The sequence below is a fragment of the Prionailurus viverrinus genome, chromosome B3 (assembly GCF_022837055.1).
Source record: "Prionailurus viverrinus isolate Anna chromosome B3, UM_Priviv_1.0, whole genome shotgun sequence".
NCBI lineage: Eukaryota > Metazoa > Chordata > Mammalia > Carnivora > Felidae > Prionailurus > Prionailurus viverrinus.
The window spans coordinates 116627125-116649134 of NC_062566.1; the positions used below are offsets into that span (position 1 = coordinate 116627125).

The 22010-nt window shown below is 45.4% G+C and overlaps 1 protein-coding gene across 4 annotated transcripts in view; it reads left to right on the forward strand.

The window, feature by feature from the left end:
• The window catches only part of IFT43 (intraflagellar transport 43), an 82646-nt gene that overhangs the window by 11522 nt on the left and 49114 nt on the right, over positions 1-22010 (forward strand). For all 4 annotated transcript variants that reach the window (XM_047864552.1, XM_047864554.1, XM_047864551.1 and 1 more), the window contains exon 3: positions 18549-18613. In XM_047864552.1, the coding sequence (XP_047720508.1) occupies positions 18549-18613 (65 nt within the window). The remainder of the gene's footprint in view (positions 1-18548; positions 18614-22010) is intronic.

A 22010-nucleotide genomic window follows, 5' to 3' on the forward strand; every position in this document is an offset into this window, starting at 1 on the left:
GAAGAGGCCCTTGGACAGAACCTGGGGAACATCCATGTGGAAGGAACACACAGCCAAAGAATGTCTCGCAAAAGGAAATTGAGGACGGGCCAGTGAAGGGAGGGGAAACACAGGCATGTGGCATCCAGAAGCCAAGGCAAGAGAGTGTCAAGAAGGAGGGAGGGGTCGAGAGTGCTTGATGCCACTAGGAGAGCGGGAGCAGGGTCTGTTGGGTTTAGCGGTGTGGAGGTGTCTGAGGTTTCACATTAAAATGCACGACTGTTTTTAGAAGGCACATCAGCAGACCACCTCCAGTTGTCTTGCTTATGGTGGCGTATGTACCTTACTGTGGGGAACAGCAGACTAAAGCCTGGCTAAGGGGGTGAAGAAGAGAGGTCAGCGCCCATAGGCATTTTTTTTTTTTTTTAAACTTTTATGTTAGAGAGAGAGCGCACACCTGAGTAGGAGAGAGGGAGAGAGAGAGAACATCTTAAGCAGGCTTCTCAGTATGGACCCTGATGTGGGGCTCGGTCTTATGGTGAGATTATGACCTGAGCCGAAACCAAGAGTCAGATGCTTAACCCACGGCCACCTAGGTGCTGCCCCAACCCATAGACATTTTGAAGGAAAGATAGATAAGATGTGGTAGCGGACTGGCTGTTGGAGGTAGGAAGAAGGACAGTCTGGAGTTTATCCCACGTGTAGCTAACATGACTGAATAAATATTGATATTTTTGAGACTGATGGTTTTTTTAAATTCAATTCATTTTATTTACAGGTTTTAGGAATTTAGAAGAGACTCATTTCTCTTTTTTTAATGTTTCTTTATTTTGAGAAAGAGAGAGGAGGGCGGAGGGGCGCAGAGAGAGGGAGACAGAACCTCAAGCAGGCTCTGCAGCTGTCAGCGTAGAGCCCGACACGGGGCTCGAACCCACGGACGGTGAGATCATGACCTGAGCTGAAACCGAGAGTCAGCCGCTTAACCGACTGAGCCGCCCAGGCGCCCCCGAGACCGAGGATTTCAGAGCCTCAGCTGAGGGGAGCAAGAAGAGATCATTATTTCAGTTTGGGGCATGTTGAATTTTTTTTTTTTAATTTTTTTTTCCAACGTTTATTTATTTTTGGCACAGAGAGAGACAGAGCATGAACGGGGGAGGGGCAGAGAGAGAGGGAGACACAGAATCGGAAACAGGCTCCAGGCTCCGAGCCATCAGCCCAGAGCCCGACGCGGGGCTCGAACTCACGGACCGCGAGATCGTGACCTGGCTGAAGTCGGACGCTCAACCGACTGCGCCACCCAGGCGCCCCTGGGGCATGTTGAATTTGAGTTACCCTCAGGATTTTCAAAGAGGTATGTCAGGTAAACAGTTGAAAGTTTTGGTCTGGAGCTTAAGAGGGAAAGTTGAAAACTAGTGATAACAGATGTAGGAGTCATCATTATATATTCTGGGGTTTCTAAGAGGAACATATAAGAAAAACTTCTGATTCCTTTGGGTAGCTTACAGACCATTCACGATCTCCAGGTGCCAGTGTGTGAGTTTTAAGCAGAAAAGAGCTATGATCAAATTTGCGTTTTAGAAGGAGCGCTTTGGCAGTCAGTGGTCAGGGATACTTCCAGGTTTTGTGGGCCCCAAGCTTACACAGTTTGGAGGCCTTCTTTAGGAAAAATAATTCAAAGTTATGTGTTCAAAATGAGCTATGAAAGTGAATACCTATTTATAATGAGGAAAGAAATCATAGCGCATAGTTACAAGAGCCCTGGGTATTCAGATGCCTTTCTTCAGAGAGCTTGTTAGGCAGTGTACCAGCAATGCTTACGTCGAAAATGCCTCCTGATTGAGACCTAGCATCCCTTTCCTGTGTAGAACTCTCCGTAATTCCCAGGGGCCCATCCAGGTAAGGAGTACAGGTTGAAGGAAAGTAAGGCCGATGCAGGGAGACCAGGTAGGATCCAGCCAGAAGAAGGCAGAACACGAGCCTGGTAAGCCTTACTTTGCATGATTGTGCAGGTTCCCAACAGCCCTCAGCAGGTGGGTAGTGACAGAGTGGAGGTATATGGGTGCCTTGATCCAGTTTTGGGGTAGTTCTCGGGGGAAATGTGCTAAAGAGGCAAGGGAGGGGGGCGCCTGGGTGGCGCAGTCGGTTAAGCGTCCGACTTCAGCCAGGTCACGATCTCGCGGTCCGGGAGTTCGAGCCCCGCGTCGGGCTCTGGGCTGATGGCTCGGAGCCTGGAGCCTGTTTCCGATTCTGTGTCTCCCTCTCTCTCTGCCCCTCCCCTGTTCATGCTCTGTCTCTCTCTGTCCCAAAAATAAATAAAAAACGTTGAAAAAAAAATTAAAAAAAAAAAAGAGGCAAGGGAGGGAGGCATAGCGTGATGGACCTTGGGAGTGAGCTGGGTTGATGGAAAAGGAAGTGAAACCAAGGAAGAAGTTCTTAGATAAGGAAGGAGGGAGGGGATTAGATATTTCAGGGATGGAGCAGTTCCAGGTTATGACATGTTGGAAAAAGTAGCAAGGTCATTGGTATTTAAAGAGTCAGGGACCTCTTAGCTAAGCATTAGATGAACTGTTGATGTGAGCATGGACTTTGCTCAGAATGGTGGGGCAGGTTGGGGAGCAGTCATGCCCTAGCGTCTCATCAGTCTGTGCTCATGCATTGTTAGTGACAGACATGAAGAAGGAAGGAGAGGCGATGTAGCTGAACAGTACAAGTTTCAAGAGAAGTGTTCCATGATAATTTAGAAGAATAATCGTCTCAAGGAACTTTGGGGAAGTGAGCCTCACTTGGGACCCTGTTTCGTGCAGTTTTAAACAATGAACAGGCTCTACTTGAAAGAACTGCCAGAGAAATGGTGTCCACGGGGGAACGCCAGGATTCGGGAGAGGTGAAGAGATGGAGAGGGTGTGCCGTGAACAGAGACTATCTAGTCGGTTGGGAACCAGGAGACTGATCAGAAAGCCTCATTGAAGTCATTAGCCAGGTTAGATTTCTTCTCATTATGTAGCATGGCGATAATTACTGAGAAGGAGCGGAATGATAGTAAAATATTCTTTTCAGAATGATATTTTACAGGAAAAGGGTACTGACTGGTGTTGAATGTCACTGGTGATAGACGGAAACATTTCTGGTCACGTGCCTTTACCCCATGTAACAGAATTATGTCAGTTACTAGCTGATTGCTTTTTATATTCCATTCTAATCCCTCCATTGGCTTTTCAGGTATAGGTTTTTTTTGCTAATTTTTTTTTAACATATATTTATTTTTGAGAGACAGAGAAAGGCAGAGCATGAGCAGGGGAGGGGGAGAGAGAGAGATACAGAATCTGAAACAGGCTCCAGGCTCTGAGCTGTTTGTTAGCCCAGAGCCTGATGCAGGGCTTGAACTCACGAACCGCAAGACCATGACCTGAGCTGAAGTCGGACGCTCAACCGACTGAGCCACCCAGGGGCCCCTCAGGTATAGTTTTTTTATACTTTTTTTTTTTTTTTTTTTTTTTTGGTCCCAGGGACTAGAATATGCATCTTTAACTCCTCCCTGGCTGTGTGGAGTTACTATAATACCCCTTCACGGAACATGCGAGAGCCTTGCAGCGGCGTGAGTGTATCTGACCCCCTCTCTCCTTTGTGCTGGTGACGTCACATACTTTAAAACAACCTACTTCAGAAACTCCACAGCACCATTTGTCATTTCACTTTAAATAGTTGTCATTTGGAGAAATCAAGAGAAAAAGAGACTCTTGTATTTCACCCACATGTTTACCATTTCTGTTCTTCCTTTCTCCCTGTAGGTCCAAGTTTCCATTGGGCATCATTTCTCTTTACCGTGAAGAACTTTCCTTAGCATGTCTCATAGTACGGATTTGCAGAGAACTGCTCCCTGCTTGCTCGCTTGATCTGAAGATAGTTTTATTTTACCCTCATTTGTGAAGGATATGTTCTACCCACCTAGAGTTCTGGGCTGAGCATTTTTTTCTTTTCAGCGCTCTAAAGATCCTCTTTCCTTTGCCCTCTGGCCTTCATTGTTTCTGAGGATGGGTTTTATATATAAATCTTTTCTCCTGTCTTTGCTGCTTTAAAGATTTCCTTTTTATCTTCTTTGGTTTTCAGCAGTGTGACTATGACTGGCTAGCTGTGATTTTCTTTGTATTCGCCGAGGTTCTGAGATCAGTAAGTCAGTATTTATAGCCGAATTTGGGAAACTTTAGGCCATTATTTCTTCAATTATCTTTGCCCCATTTTCTCTCTCCTTTTCCCTCGGACTCCAATTGCAATATGTGTTAAACTGTTTCATATTGTCCCATTAGTTTGTCATGTGTTTTTTGGTCCTAAAACTTTGGTAATTTTTTCCTATCTTGTATCTTTTTTTTCCCCTTCAAACTGGATATTTTCTGTTTTCACTGATAATTTCTTCTGCTGTCTTCCAGCTAAACTTTTCACTGCAGCTACTGAACTTTTGGGTTCTAAATTTCCATTTGTTTCTCTGTCTTTCGTTTTTACGTCGCTTCTGTTAGATTCCCCGTTTGTGCATTTATTACGACCATCTTTTCTTTTAAAGTCCTTGAACATATTTATAGTAGCTGCTTTAAAACCCTTATCTGTTAATTCCGTTATTTGGGTCATCTTGGGGTCAGTTTTTGTTGTCTCTTTTCTTTTGCTTTTGGGTCACATTTTCATGTTTCTTCACATGTCCAGTCATCTTTATTTATACACAGGACCTTGTGGACAGTACATTGTGGAAACTCTGGATTATGTCACTCTCCTCTGAAAAGTGTTGTTTCTGTTTTAGTAGGCAGTTTCATTCTTTGCAGAGCACCTTGAATTTGTCAAGACTTGGTTTGAGGCTCTGTTAGGTCAGGTCTATTTTGGTTTTCCCTTTAGTCGTAGAGCGAATCCCATAGTCCTGGGACATGAACTTCACTCCTAATGTGTGATTCACTTGGGATTTCACTGGCACACTCAAGGAATGTACCAAGTACCTCTAAGTTGCTGGAACTCAAACCAATGTCTTTCCCCTGCGGGGAGCAGCAGCTGAAATCTCATCTCCACTCAGTGGTTTGGGGGTGTTTTTTTGTTGTGGTTTATGTTTTTGTTTTTTTCTTTTTATCTCTTCAGCAGTTGCTTTTCACTGGGTTTCATGATGCAGCTCAGGTAAGCCTAAAGGATTTTAGGGGAGTTCAAATGCAGATCTGGGGCTCCTTTCTTCACAGGATTTCTCCCTTTCTTTTATTTTTAAAAATTTTTTAAATGTTTATTTATTTTTGACAGAGAGAGAAAGACAGAGCATGAGTGGGGGAGGGGCAGAGAGAGAGGGAGACAAAGACTCTGAAGCAGGCTTCAGACTCTGAGCTCTCAGCACAGAACCCGATGCGGGGCTCGAACCCACGAACCGTGAGATCATGACCTGAGCCGAAGTCGGACGCTCAACCAACTGAGCCATCCAGGTGCCCCAGAATTTCTCCCTTTCTATGTTTAGTGACTCTGGCAGCCCCCAAGTTTGTCCTCAAGCCAATACAACTGCAGCTTTCTGCTTCAGTTCTGTGCTGCTCAGTTGCTGCCCAGACTGGAAAGTGCACTCAAGGGGAAAATCCATTTTAACATGGACTTTTGGCCAGTACAGTTTTTCTTTTTTCTTTCAAGGGTCAAGTCCCTTCCAGTTTCTGCTTGCTTTTGTTTGCCCTCCGGTGCCTTCGAATAGTTGTTTTACGTATTTCATCCAGAGTTGATAGTTGTTATCTGTGTGGAGGTTAGCCGAATACAAACTACTTGCCCATTACTGAATCCAGAACCTGCCATTTGCTTTTGGATTGGTTCAGAGTCACTGTGGTTTTTTTCAAGTGATAACTGTTGCCAAGAAAAGAATGAGAGTGGTTGTTTCAGAGACAGAGTGTGTCGATTTTCTCTCAGGGTAACCGACGGGGCGTACAGGTACGTTAGCTATTCAGGCAGGAAGCGTTCTGACATCAGTGGTGCCCTCGGAAGTAATGATCAGAAACACGGGCACGAGAGAGACCCAGAGACCTGTGATGCAGACACTAGGATATCAGTACCCATTCAGGCACACGCTGTGCTGAGCACTCTGAAAAGTTAATCTAGAAAGGCCTCTAGAGTTGGAGAAGTTGGCAGTGGACGATTTGAAGGGTGGGAGGTTTTCCCGTACAACTTCAAACTGAGTAGCAGAATTTCTAGATTAAGGGACTGCACCTAGGTCATGCCTTTCGTGTCAGAGCATCGTCACCTGGGAGGAGTAGAGTGGCTGGCCTTCTGCCGTTCTTGTTCGAGGAAGGGTGGGATGAGAGCCTGGGATGAGAAAAGACAGAGAACGTAGCGTGTTTTAACCCTGGTCTGGGAGGAAGTTTTTACCAACACGAGAAAACCAAGAACAGTGTAGTAAGTTTTTCATAAGCGGTTCAAATTAAAGGAACATTCTTGGGGTGCCTGGGTGGCTCAGTGGGTTACGCATCCGACTTGGGCCCAGGTCATGATCTCACAGCATGTGAGTTCAAGCACTGCATCGGGCTCTGTGCTGACAGCTCAGGTTCTGGAACCCAGAGCCTGCTTTGAGTTCTGGGTCTCCCTCTCTCTCTGCCCCTCCCCTGCTCACCCTCTGTCTCTGTCTCTCTTTCAAAAATAAACATTTTTAAAAATTAAAAACAAAAGAAAGGAACATTCTTTATCCTGATTTGTGTCCTTCCTAACTTGGGGAGATTGAAAAGGTCCCTTCTTTAGTGAAATGACCATGAGAGTGTGTGTGTGTGTGTGTGTGTGTGTGTGTGTGTGTGTGTGTGTGTGTGTGTGTAAGTTTATTTATTTATTTTGAGAGTGAGAGAGAAGGCAAGCAGGGAAGGGACAGAGAGAAGGAGAGAAAGAATCCCAAGCAGGCCCCATGCTGACCATGCAGAGCCCAACATGGGGCTCACACCCACAAACTGTGAGATCATGACCTGAGCCTAAATCAAGAGTCCAAGGCTTAACCACTGAGCCACCCAGGTACCCCAGAAATGGTGTTTTTTTTTTTTTAAAAAGAGCCCTAACAAAATTAAAAATTGTGAACTCTGAACTGCCAACCACTTCCTACTCCCCACAAATCAGTTTTTTGAAATATTAACAGCCCATGAAATTTAGAAGCTTGGGAAACACAGTTGTAGAATTTTTTTAGATTTTGGGATTACTGAGTTCCTTGAAACATTGGGGGGCAAAGTGGAGTGGGTGCTAGCCCGCCAGCCATGACCTTGTGGTGTGCTAGCGCCTTCTCCCCTTGCTTCCACAAGTGAGTCAGGACAAAGTCGGGCTGCAGCGGGAGACCTGTGGTGTGTGGCATCTCACCACAACGAAGAGAGGAGTGGAGCCCGCCATCGCGCTCTCTAGGTCACGTGATGGGGGCCGCCAGCCCATGGTTGAGTACTTCCTTCAGACTCCCTCCATTTCTTTTCCGTCATCACCCTTGAGGAGTCTTGTGAGAGATCAGGCTTCTTAAAGCGTCAAGGTCACAGCTCACTCCTCTGCTCTCAGCTTCCTCCAACTTATCCCGCTCTGGATTTGGTTGAGGGAGCAAGTCTAGACCGTGCTTATACAAACTCACAGGTGCCAGGAAGGGCCAGCCTCTCGGAGTTCTGGGAATTTACACCCTCAGTGTTGTACACGTTTCTGGCTCCACATGTGCCGGGTGGATTTTTAGCAAACTGAAAGGAGTTAAGAGAATGACAGAAATGTATCGGTTTTAATTTATGATGAAAGTTGGAAGGAATGTTTATTTTAGCTGAACTGCAAAAAGTATGGGGGAACAGGGCATTTCTTTGTAAATGTCTGGGAGGTATAGACCTGAGGAGAGGGGAGAGCTGATTTAGCAGGACCCAGAGGGGTAGAGCTGAGATTCAGAGGATGCCATCCAGGGTGGAAAAATCCAGGACAAATTTTAAGAATGACTTTTGAGGCTGAAATCTGTTCTCTTTGGATCAGCTAGTTCAGCAAACTGCCGGCAGCCTCATCCCATGAGTCATTTGAAGTGGGCAGTTTGATGGCCGCACATTGAGATACGGGATATGGATCTTTTATTATGGGGTACGTGGGAATATTTGGGGAAGTGTGACCCCGCCAGAGTAACTGGCAGACACTGTGGTCATCCTGAGCATCACGGTTAGTTGCCAGTGAGCAGCGGAACTGTGGTTTCCTCTTCTTGGTTAAGGCAACTTTACAGGATTTCTGTATCTTCGGGCAGCAGGAATAGGTAAGAGTTGGCTCCCTGGAACAACACTTGGGCAAGGTCCCTGCAGTGTTCGCCTGTCGGAAACTTCCTATTGTTGCAGCCCTAGGCATTCCAGATCTTGCCGCCAGGGTGTGTAGTTTAGTACTATCATGATTTCTGGTAAATAGTATGGCCGCCACCGTCACCACCGTTTACTGTGTGCTCTGTGCCAGAGATGGTCTCCAGTGTTCACAGTGGATCAGCAAGAGACTTGGGACCACTGTTGTTCTTCCCCCGAGGAAAAGGAGCTTAGCGAAGACACGACTAGCCCAAGGCTACACAGCTGGAAAGTGGTGGTTCTAGGATTTGAACCCAGGACTCTCTCTCCTCTCCTCCAATCTGTCCCTCCATCGCTCCTTTAAAATCATGGCTTTTCCCCTTTCCTTCTTTATGGCAGATGCCCTTCTCCCCGCATTTAGTCACCCCTTCTTCAAACTGCTGTTCTGTCGGTATGAAGAGCACATCTTGTGACATGAGGCAAAGACAGCCACTTTCCAAGGCCCGAGACTTATATTGAATTCCTCTTAATACACTTTGGCACAATGCTCACTAACGGTATATTGTTGGCATCACTTTTTGACCCTGACTTGACCCTTAACCCATCCGTTGCCTGACCGCTCTACAGAGGTTAAGGGTTAGGCTGAGTTCCTTTTTGGTCCTCCCATCTTATTGAACACACCTGTATCTTGAGCAGATGTATTTACTCTGTGCCTAGAAAGTGAAGGAAGGAAATGGTCCTTTGGTTTGGTCTTCCCAAATCTTCCCCTTGTCATTCTAGTCTCTCTTGTTATTGGGCAATTTTTTTTTTCTTTTTCTTTTTCTGTTTTTTTTGTTTTTTGTTTTTTGTTTTTGTTTTTTTGTTTTGTTTTTTTTTTAGCCTAGACAGGTTCTTTTTGTAGTTTCTCTGTCGTTTCAAACCTGTTCCAGCTGGCATGCATCTAGTGTCTAGGAACTCACCTATCACCTGGTTCAGTGCGAAGCTTTGGTGTCAGAGACTTGGACTTGAATCCTTGCTCTGTGACTTAGAACAGGATGATTTTAGGGGAGTTAGCCTCTAAGTTTCAGTTTCCTTGTTGGTAAACTTGGTGGGTGGTATTGTCCTTCGCTGGGGCACGAGGATTCTGCATAGCGATTCTGCTAAAGCTTTGGCGTATAGCAAATCCTCAAGGGATGATGGCTAATACTATTACCATTCGTTAGGAATTAGCAAGGATATTCTTTGTCATTGTGTAGATTGGCTTATTCACCATGGATGAAGTCTTTTTTGCTTATTCTCATTTTTCTCTGTACCTTTTCTTCTCTCTCTCTCTCTGTCTCCATCTCCTTCATACCGGCTCAAACCGATGATGAATGTCACATATCATCGTTTACATCTCCTTGCCCAGATACCCTCTCCCAGAATTGAAAATACTATAATTCATAGACTCTTAGAATCACAAAATTGTAGAACCAAAGGGAATCCCCTCTGGCTTGACTGAAAATCCAGAATCATGGAGCCAGTCAGTGGTAGAATCAGGACGAGAGCCTGGATTACCTGGTGTCCAGTCTAATGTTCTTTCCGCCATGTTTTTTCCTTACCCACCTTTCACATATCCATATGTACACACAACTACAATAGAATCCACGGTCAATTGAAGTGGGTGAGGGTGTGAGGAGGCATCTTGTATAAAAGGCTCTCTCCTGTCACTTGTAATTGTGGCGGGGATGTCAAGACTGGAGGTTTTAGGTGAAGAGTTGTTTTCTGGTCCTCAGGGCATCGGTGTCAGGAATTCCCAGCTGCCAGGTGGAAAGTGACTGTCACATCCAGCCCAGTTCTTCACTGAGCATATAGATCCATGAACAACCCCCATATTGGTGCCACTCCTCTTCATCAACCCTGCCTTTGGCCTCTTTTGTTAACCTGAACTTTATGCGTCTGGTTTCTTTCATTTCTTAACTTCACATTAAAATCAGAAACATCCAGAAAAGTAGACACAATAAACACAGTAGTCCAATGAATAGCATATGCCCACCACCTAGCTTCAACTGTTATCAACATCAACGATAATTTGTCTTTCCTTAAATGATAATTTGTAAAATATCTGTTAATTCTATGCATAAGTGTTTTATATTTATACATTTTGCTCAATTATCTCAAAGCAGACCTCATGATGTGTCACTTTAATACTTCAGCGTGTATCTCTAGAAAAATGGGGATGTTTTCCTAGAAATCCACAATTCCACACCTCACAGTATTAGCAGTTCTCTGACATCATCCATACTTGGTCCATATCCATTGCCCCCTGTTATCATCCAAATGCATTTTATGGTTATTTTTTCAAAGCAGGATCCAATCCAGAACCAATCCATTACATTCCTCTTAAGTCTCTCTGAATTTAGAATAGTCTACCTTTTTAATGGTGTTGACTTTTTGGGCCAGTTGTCCTATAGAGATCCCCCCACACCGGATTTGTCTGAGCCTTCCTTCCTGCTCTCACTCTTACTCTTGCAACAAGCTGGAAACATCTTGGAGGGCTCGATGGACATTGGCAACAGGAGTTTTTCCTGGGTGATGGTGCGTGCTTCAGGTGAAGCACCTTACCTCCCACTGGTAGTGCTGCTAAGTCTGACCACTGAGTTAGGGTCAGGATAGTATCTCTGTTGTGAAGGAACATTTTCTCCCTTGTGCCTGCATGTGATATATGGGGCGATTCCTTGGCACCGTGAGAATGTCTGGTTCCCCGTCAGTCAGTCTTTCACCTAAGAGCTTTAACATCTAGTGACCATCAAATTTTATTTTTACACTTAAAGCAGATTTTGCATTTTGTTACGTCCATTTCCATCTTAAAAGAGCTATGCGTACTCACAGGGGTCGATTTACAAGTTTGGATGGTCCATTACCTTCATGACCTTAAATCCGTGAGGGAGAAACTGAGGTCTGTGGTGAATTAGTTGTCACACCCAGGGCCGAGGCTGGAGGAAGAAGGGGACAGAGATGGAACTGGACACAGGTTTAAGGAGCACACACCAGCCCCTGTGTTGAATTCACATCTTTATCAGTGTTAGTCTTCTCTCTCATCAAGCATATAAGAACACCTGTCTTGGATCTTCTGTCCGGTTCTTAGAGAAAGGTGGGGAAATTTGCTCTCAGCCCATAATCGCGTTGAACACCGGAGCTGTGTTGCCCCTAGAAGCTGGGAGATGGGTGGGTGTGAAGTTTGCGAGGGATCTTGCTTAACCAAATGTCTCTTCTGTTGGGAATCCATGCGTGTGTTTGGACTGCATTTTTGAAACAGGTTGCAGTTTGGATTTGGGAGTGACTCATATTGTGGGGTTTCTCTGGGACTTTCGAGAGTGTGTGAGAAGTTTCTAAACTCAAAAGGCTCCTTTTTTGGCACTGCAGCATCTTTTCTATTTCGGCATCTTAAGAATCTGGGGGAACCATATAAAGATCAGAAACAAGTCTGGCCCTAAAGGCTCCCTGTGACATAGTAATTCCAGTTAGTTGAATCTTGGCCCATTCGGATGAGACCATATAAAGAGGCCGCTTCCTGAATTTCCCGCTCTCTGTCTCTCACAGGCTCCTTTTTGTAGAAAGCTGGTATTTCAGGACCGCAACCGCCAGTCATGTGCTTTCAACTCTTCACTCTCAGTCTTTCCTGCCCCCTGTTTATTTTTGGAGAGAGCACATTTTTGCTTCTCTCCAGGAGCTATGCGGGGTCCTGCCCCCTCCGTCCATCAGGCGGCAGCCCCAGCAGGCTGTGCTCATTTCCCACACTCGGAGACGTGACTCTAGCTTTCAAGAGAGAACACGAGGGATGCGCCGCCTAAGGGCTCCCGTCGCCCGATCCTATTTCTGGCCCTCGTGCTGTTGCATGTTTTAAGACTCTCCTTCTTAAAGCACATTTGGATAATGTTACCTGGCAGTAAATCTGCCCAAATTGGAAATGGTTTTCCCAGCAGATGTTTTGAGGCTGTGCTTCTGAATTTCAGAGGCAGAACAATGAAAAGAAGAAACCAGGACCTTTTGAATTCTAGAATCGGGTCTTCTTTTCGCTTTTAAGATCACTTGAGTTTTCCCCTCTTTTCCCGTCCAGGGTTTTGTTTGTTTGTTTGTTTATTTGTTTGTTTTGTTTTCCCTTCTCCTAACACAGGGGTAGCAAACAGACTTCTTCCAAAGTCTTGATTCAAACAGATTGGTGATGTCTTCCTGAGTGCTTGATTAGGGAGGATTCTGGACTTGGTGGGCTCCATGGAAAAAAGAGAAACAAAGGCCCCAGCTGACTGTCTTAGCCTGTAAGTTTCTAGTTTAGAGGATGGAGCAAGAGCTAATTCCTTTTCCTTTAAATACCCAGGCCATTATACAGAGAACTCAGACCCATAATATTTGAGAGCAGATAAATCACATGTTCATGTCCTCTTGTCCTGCCCAGACCTGATGGGCAGGAGAGGGAAGGACCCCTGGCCCCAGTCGAAAGGTTTGTAACCAAAGGGTTACAACTTCTCACCACACCAGGCAGGGACTGGAGCTCTGGAAGTCAAGCTTGGGAGCACCGTGCATGTCTCTAAAGCACCCACCCCCCCCCCGCCCCCCCGCCCCCCAGCATTTCATCTGTCACCCAGGGAAACTGAAAGCTGCGTTCCCGGCAGCTGGTCCTAAAAGGACAACAGGAAGGGTGTGGCCTGTAAGTGTGTTTCCTATGAGATCACTCTGTGAGAAAGCTTCGACACTCTTTTTGAAACAGGACCTATCAGGTATCTAGGTGTCTTCATAGCTCGTAGGAAGCGAAGCCAGACCCTCACGGGCTGGACTATCCATTCAAAGGACCCGCCAGACCTTTTAAATTATATTGCTAAAAGCCAGTGAGCCACTTACATTTCAGACAGATAGCTTGCACTTAATGTCAAACCGCTGCCTCATGAACAAGTTGCAACAGCTTCCACTTAACAGCCTGCATTGGAAAGTAACAGGTGCCAAGCTGCTCAGACCCCCCAGAGAGTTCTCCCAGGGACTCCTACCAATATGACGATCAATGAATAGCGTTTGCTGCAGCCCAGGTGTTATTTATGTGCTCTCCTGGAATCCCTGTCCCTTGCATCTGGTTGCTTCAGGAACGCTTTTCCTTTTCACCTCCATGTATATTTCAAATCCAGGGCAAGCTCCACTTTCCCCATGAAGCTTCCTCGCCCTCTCCTTGTCCACAGCACTTCCTGGCTTGCACAGTTCTGTTGAATCTTCAGTCGTGTGCTGCCAGCTTATGCACTCTTGTCACAGTTCTGTCTTAATGATGCGCCAGGGGAAAGTGGTTCCAGTAAAACCACCGGAGGTGGCAAGAAAACTGCAGAATTCGGTGGAACTATCCCGTGGCGGAGGGGATCCCTCCTCAGCTTCGCCTTTGGACTATGGATGCAGCCTGTCCCTGGAATAACCCTTTCCCTCCACCCCTGATGCCTGCTTCCCACCTCCAGTGTGGCCTCTTCAGTTTCAGAGTAAGCCAGATGTCCCGTCACGTAGATTTCATACACACCTGATAACACTCTGAATTTGGCCTCTTCTCTACCTCACTGAACAGGGGTAACATTTGAGGACAAAGGTGCCATCTGTTTTTTGTTGTTATTGTTTTTTAATCTTACCCAGTGCACATAGGACAGTGCCCAGCTCCCCACAAAGGGAACGAAGTTGGATTCTGGGGGAACTGCCTTTGTAACTTAATAGGGGTTAATTAAGTCTGTTTCATCTATTTGTGTGTGGCCATAACAAGACTTACAGTAGGGAGTATTACAAAGAAGTTTTCTTACCCTGGGACCCAGGGTATGAGACCAAAACTAAGGATTTTCCATGAGGAGGGAGATAGCTCCCGCTTCGTGCCAAGCCCCAGCTTGTGGGGAGCGGGTTCTGCCTGCCCTTCTGGTCTCCCCTCTTCCTCTGCACTCTCTCCCAAGGTCGAGGTCGGTGACGCTCCTGGTGGGGAATGGGGAGGACAGTCGCAGCCTCTGCCCCACCCTGCGCATCTCGGGGGAAGGTAGCTTACACAGTTTTTACAGCCTTATGTCAACTCTTGAAGTCTTTAGTCACTTGTGAAAAAAAACCCTTTGATTTTGGAACTAGGTTTTCAGTCTGTTGGATGCGGAGGTATGACTCTTACGTGGTGATCTTTTTGTTTTGATGCTGCGGTCCTAATGTAGCAGCTGGTACGCTTTCCTAACGGGAGGAGCGTGAGAGAAAATGCGTCTTTGTGCTACCGCTGGCCGGCTGGAAAGGGCTCGCATCAGCCCCCCGACAGCCGTGGCTTCCTGGGATTTGTGGTTAAAGGAGATAAAGCAGGTCGTTTTGGTTTTCAGAGTCTTAGGGAACTTTATTAACCACACAATGTCCCTTAGTAGTCAAAGTGACGGCTCAGGCCGGGCTCAATTTTTTTCTCTTTTTTTTTTTCCTAATGGTGGTATATTTTACTGCCCGCAGTCTAACCTTTCACATACTGACATTAGTAACGCCGCCGGTGATGATCACAGGGGAAGACAGAGTGCTGGCGTGGCGGGCACTGCTCTAAGCGCTGACCGTGCAGCCCCTGATTTAGTCTGGCCGTTTAGCAGTTACTCAAAGGAGCGCATTTTGACGGAAGTATAGGCTGCTGGTGCCCCTTTTCCGAGCCGTCTTATCTCCCAGAGCCCCTTCCCAGTTCAGTCTCTGCTCCCTCCGTCACCGTTGTCACCCCACAGTGGAAAACCGCCGGGACCAGGAGACAAGTGGCGGAACCCTGCCAGTGCGACCCGAGTTCTCTCCCTTCTCGCCCACTCTCAGCATCTCACGGCACTGGGAGAGTGCCAGGGGGCCTCAGGCACCCCGACCTTGTGGCGCCCTGGATCTGACTTGGTTCATTCTGTGCTTCCCAACATCCAGAGCGAAGAGAAGAGAGCAGAGGATGCCAGCTCTGAGGCCGTAGCTCCGGGGTCACTTGCACGCGTGACAGCGTGGGCCGGGCAGGTGTTCTCGCTGAGTGAAGTGGGGCTAGGGGTAAGATACGGGCACTCCTTCGGTGCACATCCGGAACTTGTAAGATAAGCTCACACTTCCAGCCGAGAGATACGCTCAGGCCTGTCTTTCTCAAAACACCTGACCTGGCTTTCATTTTCCATTAGACGTAGGAACAGAGAGAGGATTCTGCACTGCAAGAGGAACAACAGCACAAGAGCAGTAGTAACAGAGGGCAGCTGCACTTGACTTTAGCAGGAAGGAGACAGAGAGGGCGGGTGGGGACTGTGGCCAACTGGAATGCGCCGGTCTTGTCCACAGGGGCAACTGTGATCTCAGCCCCAGAGCTACTGGACCTTAGAGTTTTTCAGGAGAAGCCGGATTTTGTGTGCAGATCTTCCAGTTTTTTAAATATTAATTTAAATTTACAAACCAAAACACGCAAAAAAAAACCCACTGTGTGGCAAAACACAACACGTGGCTATGGGTCTGTCACCTCCAAATTCAGGAATGTTCATTCTCACAAGATGGTCCTATCCTTGGGTAAGGAAGTAGGGAATGTTACCTGCAGAAGTACAGGGAAGACGGCCTGTAGGCCAGACTCGTTTAAAACATCCTCAAGGGGGCCCCCTGTGGTTCAGTCTGGTTCTCTTTAACATTTCAAGTGTCCCCAGCACAGTGCCTTACACACAGTAGAAGCTCAGCCAGACAGGGTTGTTGGTTTCTGCTTATATGCAAGTTTGGTTTGTGGTAGTTTGGGGCTATTCCGCTTCCAGGTAGCTGGTCCTTCGACAGCTCCTGCTTTCGAAACAACTTAACCTCTGAGCTTCAGTTCTGGATTCCTGGGACAGAGGAATCGATTGGTCTCCTGGTTCATCCAGTGTCTGAGGGAAGTAGGGTTGTGGAGTAGAGGCTTCCCCTTCTGGCCCAGGGGTGGGTGGGTGTGGGTGGCAGGGACACCAGACATGGATGTGTGGACTGGGGAGCAGCGGTGGGCATCTCCTTGCTACATCTTCTTTGGATTGGGATTTCCCCCCTGATAGAGACAGACAGTAGCTTGTTTTCCACTTCTGCATTTTTGTCATTTCTAACAGAGTCCCCCAGATAGCTCCATTACCTGCCTCTAGCTTAGAAAAGTCAAGTTCGTTTTCTCTAACGTGGCACCTAGCATGTCCTGGGAGCTGAGTTGGATAGAGGCATTTTAGGGCTTGGTTTCTTCTCAGTCATTTCCGGAAGGTTCTGGCTCACCCTGGTATCTGGATGGAGCATGTCCTTGGCAGGCTGGGGTGCTACTAGAAAAGCCAGAAAGAAAGTATATCTTGGTGCAAAATAAAACATCAAAAGTATAAAGGTATTTTGGCACATTGAGAGATGTTTTCTTAAAAAGCTACAAGTTAGGGGGAGCCTGGGTGGCTCAGTCAGTTGACCATCTGATTTCAGCTCAAGCCCCACGTCGGGCTCTGTGCTGACAGCTCAGAGCCTATAGTCTGCTTCAGATTCTGTCTCCCTCTCTCTGCCCCTCTCCTGATCGTGCTCTGCCCCTCTCTCTCAAAAATAAACAAACATTAAAAAGAAATTTTTTTAAGTTACAAGCTAGGCTTTAAGTGATAAATTTAAAGGATGTTGCAATGGCACATTTTAGTCTAAGGTTCTACAAACCACATCCTTCCTGCTAAATTTGACTGCTGCTTGTTTTTATAAAGTTTTATTGGAACACAGTGACACCTGTTTGCTTACTTATTGTCTGTGGCTGTTTATTGCCCTACAGTATCAGAATCGAAGAGCTGCAACAGAGACTGTGTGGCCCGCAGAATGAGAAATATTGAAAAAGTTGGCCAACCTATGTTTTTAGTCATTCATCAAAGTATCTCCTTAGACTGAGAGCAACAGTTATAAGTATATGCAGTTCTTAGAAAAAGGAAGTTGATATTTCAAAAAACAATCCTAGGTGAATGCTGGGCAATTGAAAATAGGAAATGTTGGGGCGCCTGGGTGGCGCAGTCGGTTAAGCGTCCGACTTCAGCCAGGTCACGATCTCGCGGTCCGTGAGTTCGAGCCCCGCGTCAGGCTCTGGGCTGATGGCTCAGAGCCTGGAGCCTGTTTCCGATTCTGTGTCTCCCTCTCTCTCTGCCCCTCCCCCGTTCATGCTCTGTCTCTCTCTGTCCCAAAAATAAATAAACGTTGAAAAAAAAAAATTAAAAAAAAAAAAAAAGAAAATAGGAAATGTTCTCGTTGCTGTTTTATCCACCTTGACTGACTCAGTGGATTGCTTGATGTTCCCTTGGTATTTCCAGTTGAGATGTGCTGGACCAGAATGCCCACACTTGGGTTCCTGAATGCATCCTTTGCAGGTGAATCCTTCTTCCCCAAATAAGCTGAGTAGATTTTTATCCTGCCAGTTTAGTTTATGTTTTTTAAGCAAACCTCTGTTTTACATCTTTTTTTATTACCTTTCAATTTATAAAAGATGAAGTGATTGTAAAGAAAAAAAAACAGAAAATAGACAACAACACAAAGAAGGAAATTAAAAATTGTCCATAATTCTGTCACTGGGGTCCTCTCTCACTCGTGTATTATATAGCTCATTAGACACTTGATATTATGTATTAATAGTTTTTTCACCAAATTGGAAGCATATATGTACTGTTCTGCAACATGTTTGTTTGTTTTTAATTTTTTTAAGGTTTATTTCTTTTTGAGAGAGAGACAGAGTTCTAGCAGGGGAGGGGCAGAGAGAGAGGGAGGCACAGAATCCGAAGCAGGTTCCAGGCTCTGAGCTGTCAGCACAGAGCCTGACGCAAGGCTCGAACCCACCAACCGTGAGATCATGACCTGAGCCAAAAGCGGACACTTAACCGACTGAGCCACCCAGGCGCCCCTGCAACATGTTTTTTAAAAGTTAATATATACTGAATATTCTCATATCATTAAGTATCCTTTTTTACCATGTTCTTCATTATTACATAGTATCTTCATGTGTGTATTCCATGATTTACTTCATTTCTTATTGCTGTCTATTTTGGTTTTGAATTTTTTACGATTCAGAAATGACACTAGGTCTCTCTCTCTCTCTCTCTCTGATTCTTTCTTTGGAATAAATTCCTTGGATTAGAATCACTGGCTTAAAAAGTATGAAGTACTTCTAAGGCTTTCACTAAGCTTTGCCAAATTGCCCTATAGATCTTGCTTTTTTACATACCCACAGAAGGGCATGAAAGCACCCAGATTTTGAAAGTAAATTAGAAAGGCTACCGTATTTTTATTTGAAAGATTTCGATAGGCAGAATATTGGTTTAGGTGGCCTTAACCTCATCCACTGCATGCTTGAATGTCAATGGTGAGCGACTGTTATTTTGGCTTCTCCTTCCCTTTTAGGCTCCCCCTCCCAAGCCGCCGCGCAGGCAAGGAGGCTGGGCAGATGATTCCACGAAGGCTTCAAAGTAAGTGCGGCAGCTCATGAGGGTGGAGGTGGGCATTTTGCTCTTGTGGGTTTTTTCTTTCAGTTTTTATAACAACTTGATTGAGGTGTAATTCCAATTCCATGTAATTCACCCATTTAAAATGGACAATTCAGTCCTTCCTGGTGCCTTTAACAGAGTTGTGCTACCAGCACCTCAGTCAATTTTAGAACATTTTCATCACCTGCCCCTTTAAAGAAACCTGGTACCCATTAGAGTTATTTCCCATGCCCTCCGCCCCCCAACATCCCCAACCCTAGGCAGCCACCATTCTGCTTTCTATCTCTGTGACTTGCCTGTTCTGGACATTTTGCATAAATGGAATCGTACATCATGTGGTCCTCTGTGACTGACTTTTCACTTGGCTTGACGTTTTCAAAGTTCATCCATATGTGGCATTCTGTGTTCTTTTTGTTTTATTTCATTTGTTTTGTTTTGTTTTAAATGTTTATTTATTTTTGAGAGAGTGAGAGAGCGGGGGAGGGACAGAGAGAGAGGGAGACAGAATCTGAAGCAGGCTCCAGGCTCTGAGCTGGTAGCACAGAGCCCGACGCGGGGCTCGAACTCACGAGCCGCAAGATCATGACCCGAGCCGAAGTTGGACGTTCAACCGACTGAGCCGCCCAGGCGCCCCTCTGTGTTCTTTTCTTAAAAAATGGAGGGGGGCGCCTGGGTGGCTCAGTCGGTTGAGCATCTGAGTTCAGCTCAGGTCACGATCTCGCAGTTCGTGAGTTGCTAGCTGCTATCAGCACAGAGCCGGCCTCAGATCCTCCGTCTCCCTCTCTCGCTGTCCTTCCCCCGTTCACGCTCTCTCTCAAAAATAGATAAAATATTTAAAAAAAATTTTTTTAAATGGAGGTATAATCGACACACATTATATTGGTTCCAGGTAAACAACATAATGATTCGCTATTTGTATCTATTGCTACATGATCACCACAATGTACAAGTTAACATTCGTCACCATACATAGTTACAAATTTTTTTTTCTCGTGCTGAAAACTTTTAAGATCCACTCTCTTGGCAACTTTCAAATATACAATACAGTATATATATTTTAATGTTTATTTATTTTTGAGAGAGAGACACACACACACACCATGTGAGCAGGGGAGGGTCAGAGAGAGAGGGAGACACAGAATCCGAAGCGGGCTCCAGGCTCCGAGCCGTCAGCACAGAGCCCCACACAGGGCTCGAACCCACAGACCGTGAGATCATGACCTGAGCCGAAGTTGGACGTTTAACTACCCAGGCGCCCCCTGCAATACAGTGTTATTAACTGTAGTCACCACGCTTACATTCCATCTTCATGACTTAAGTCATTATATAACTGGAAGTTTGTACCTTTTGACCCTCATTCTGTGTTCTTAAAGTAACTTTCTAAACAGAATGGAATGGCTGGTTAGTAATTGCAGGATTACAAACCACTTTGGTCTCTAATTCCTTGCACTAAGTCTTTGATGGGAAGTAAACCAGAAAAAAAATATTTACTACACCAGCAGGATGGCCAGCTTTCAAGTTTAACTATTTGAGATATACTTGGAAAAGGAATTTCTTTTTCTTGAAACACAGACATTACTTTTTTTTTTTTAAGGTTATTTATTTATTTTTGAGAGGGAGAGAGAGAGAACGCAGGAGGGGCAGAGAGAGAGGGAGACAGAGAATCCCAGGCAGTCTCTGTGCCATCAGCACAGAGCCCAGTGTGGGGCTGGATGTCACAAACTGTAAGATCGTGACCAGAACCAAAATCAAGAGCCAGTTGCTTAACTGACTGAGCACCCCAGGCCCCCCAGACATTACTCTTGTCGAGAAATTTCCTTCAGCACTTATTGCCTTCAAAGTATATATTTTTCTAATTCTTTTACTCCCTTCATTTACACACACACACACACACACACGTTTCCCCCTCTGGATCATTTGAAAACAAGTTGCAGACATCATGACATTTCACCTCTAAATACTTCAGCATGCATCTCTCAAGATTAAGGACATTCTCCAGATAATCACAGTATGATTATCACATCCAAGTAATTTCATAATGAATTAACAGTTAGTATATAGTTTATATTTAAATTTACCTGGTTGTCCCCAAATGTCTTTTATAGCTCCAGGATCCAGTCAGAGTTCACACATTGTGTTGAGTCGTTCTACCTCTTTATCTAAAATCATTTTTATTTAAATCTATCTGGATGAGTGCAGTTAAAGATAAATTTATCTTCTCTAAAATCTCTCTCTTGATCTGAAATAATTCCAATTCCTCCCCCGCTCTCCCAGACTTTTTTGAGGAATCCAGGCCAGTTGTCTTACAGAATGTCATACATTCTGGTTTTCTCTGATTGGTTCCTCATGGTTAGGTTCAAATTGTAGGTTTCGGGCAAGAACAGGTGATTTTGTATACTTCTTATCATATCAAAGTGGCATAGAAACACGTACTCAGAGACGCCTCACTCCCATCCTTATTCCCTCCTCCTCATTCCCATCCACCCCATCCAGTAACCTCTGTATTAGTTTCTGGTCTGTCCTTCCTATCTTGTCTTTTTCTTTCTTTTGCAGAATTAAACACACACACATGCAATTTTAATTTATTCTTCTTTGTTTCTATACATTAGGATTCAGCAAACTTTGACCCACAGGCTAGCTGCCAGTTTTCATAGATCATGTCTTACCAGAACACAGCCACACCCTTTCATTTCAAAAATTCAGATCTCTGATCTGTTTGGAATTAATTCTAGCCTACGATATAAAGCATGGATTCAGGTTTAATCTTTTTTGAAGTGGCTATTGCCCCCCCCCCCCGCCCGCCATTTATTTAAAAATGCATCTTTCTCCAGGGAATTTACAATCATCTTTATCATATTCTCCATCTTTGTACCTGAGTCTCCTTTTGGACCTGTTACTCTTTTCCGGTGGACTTTCTGTCTGTTCGTATGCCAGTAAATGCCACGCTCTTTGCCTTATGGAACACAGCACTACTTTTCAGCGCTAAGCGAGAACAAGAAGGTAACGCTGCAGTATTAGTGAGAGTCTTAGAGAGTAGCCCCATTTTTCTAAGCTATTAGGGGATTTTAGTGCTTGTAATAGCTGGAATTTATTTTGAAGTACGGAGATGAGACAAATCCTGTATCTGCTCCTTCGAGAACAAAAGAGGATCTCAAAAACGGATCTATGCAATGAATGTATCAACGTACGTATTAAAGATTTTTCCAGATCAGATCAGCTTGCTCTTGGAAAAAGATGCTTTTCCATTTCGTATATTACTTCTCAAAGTATTGTCTTGCGTGGCTCCTTGGTCTGTGGCCTAGTCCTGAAGCTGCTGGGAGGCCCAGGCCTCCTCCTCGACCTCCTCTCTTCGGCGTCAACCCTCACTCTTGCACGATCT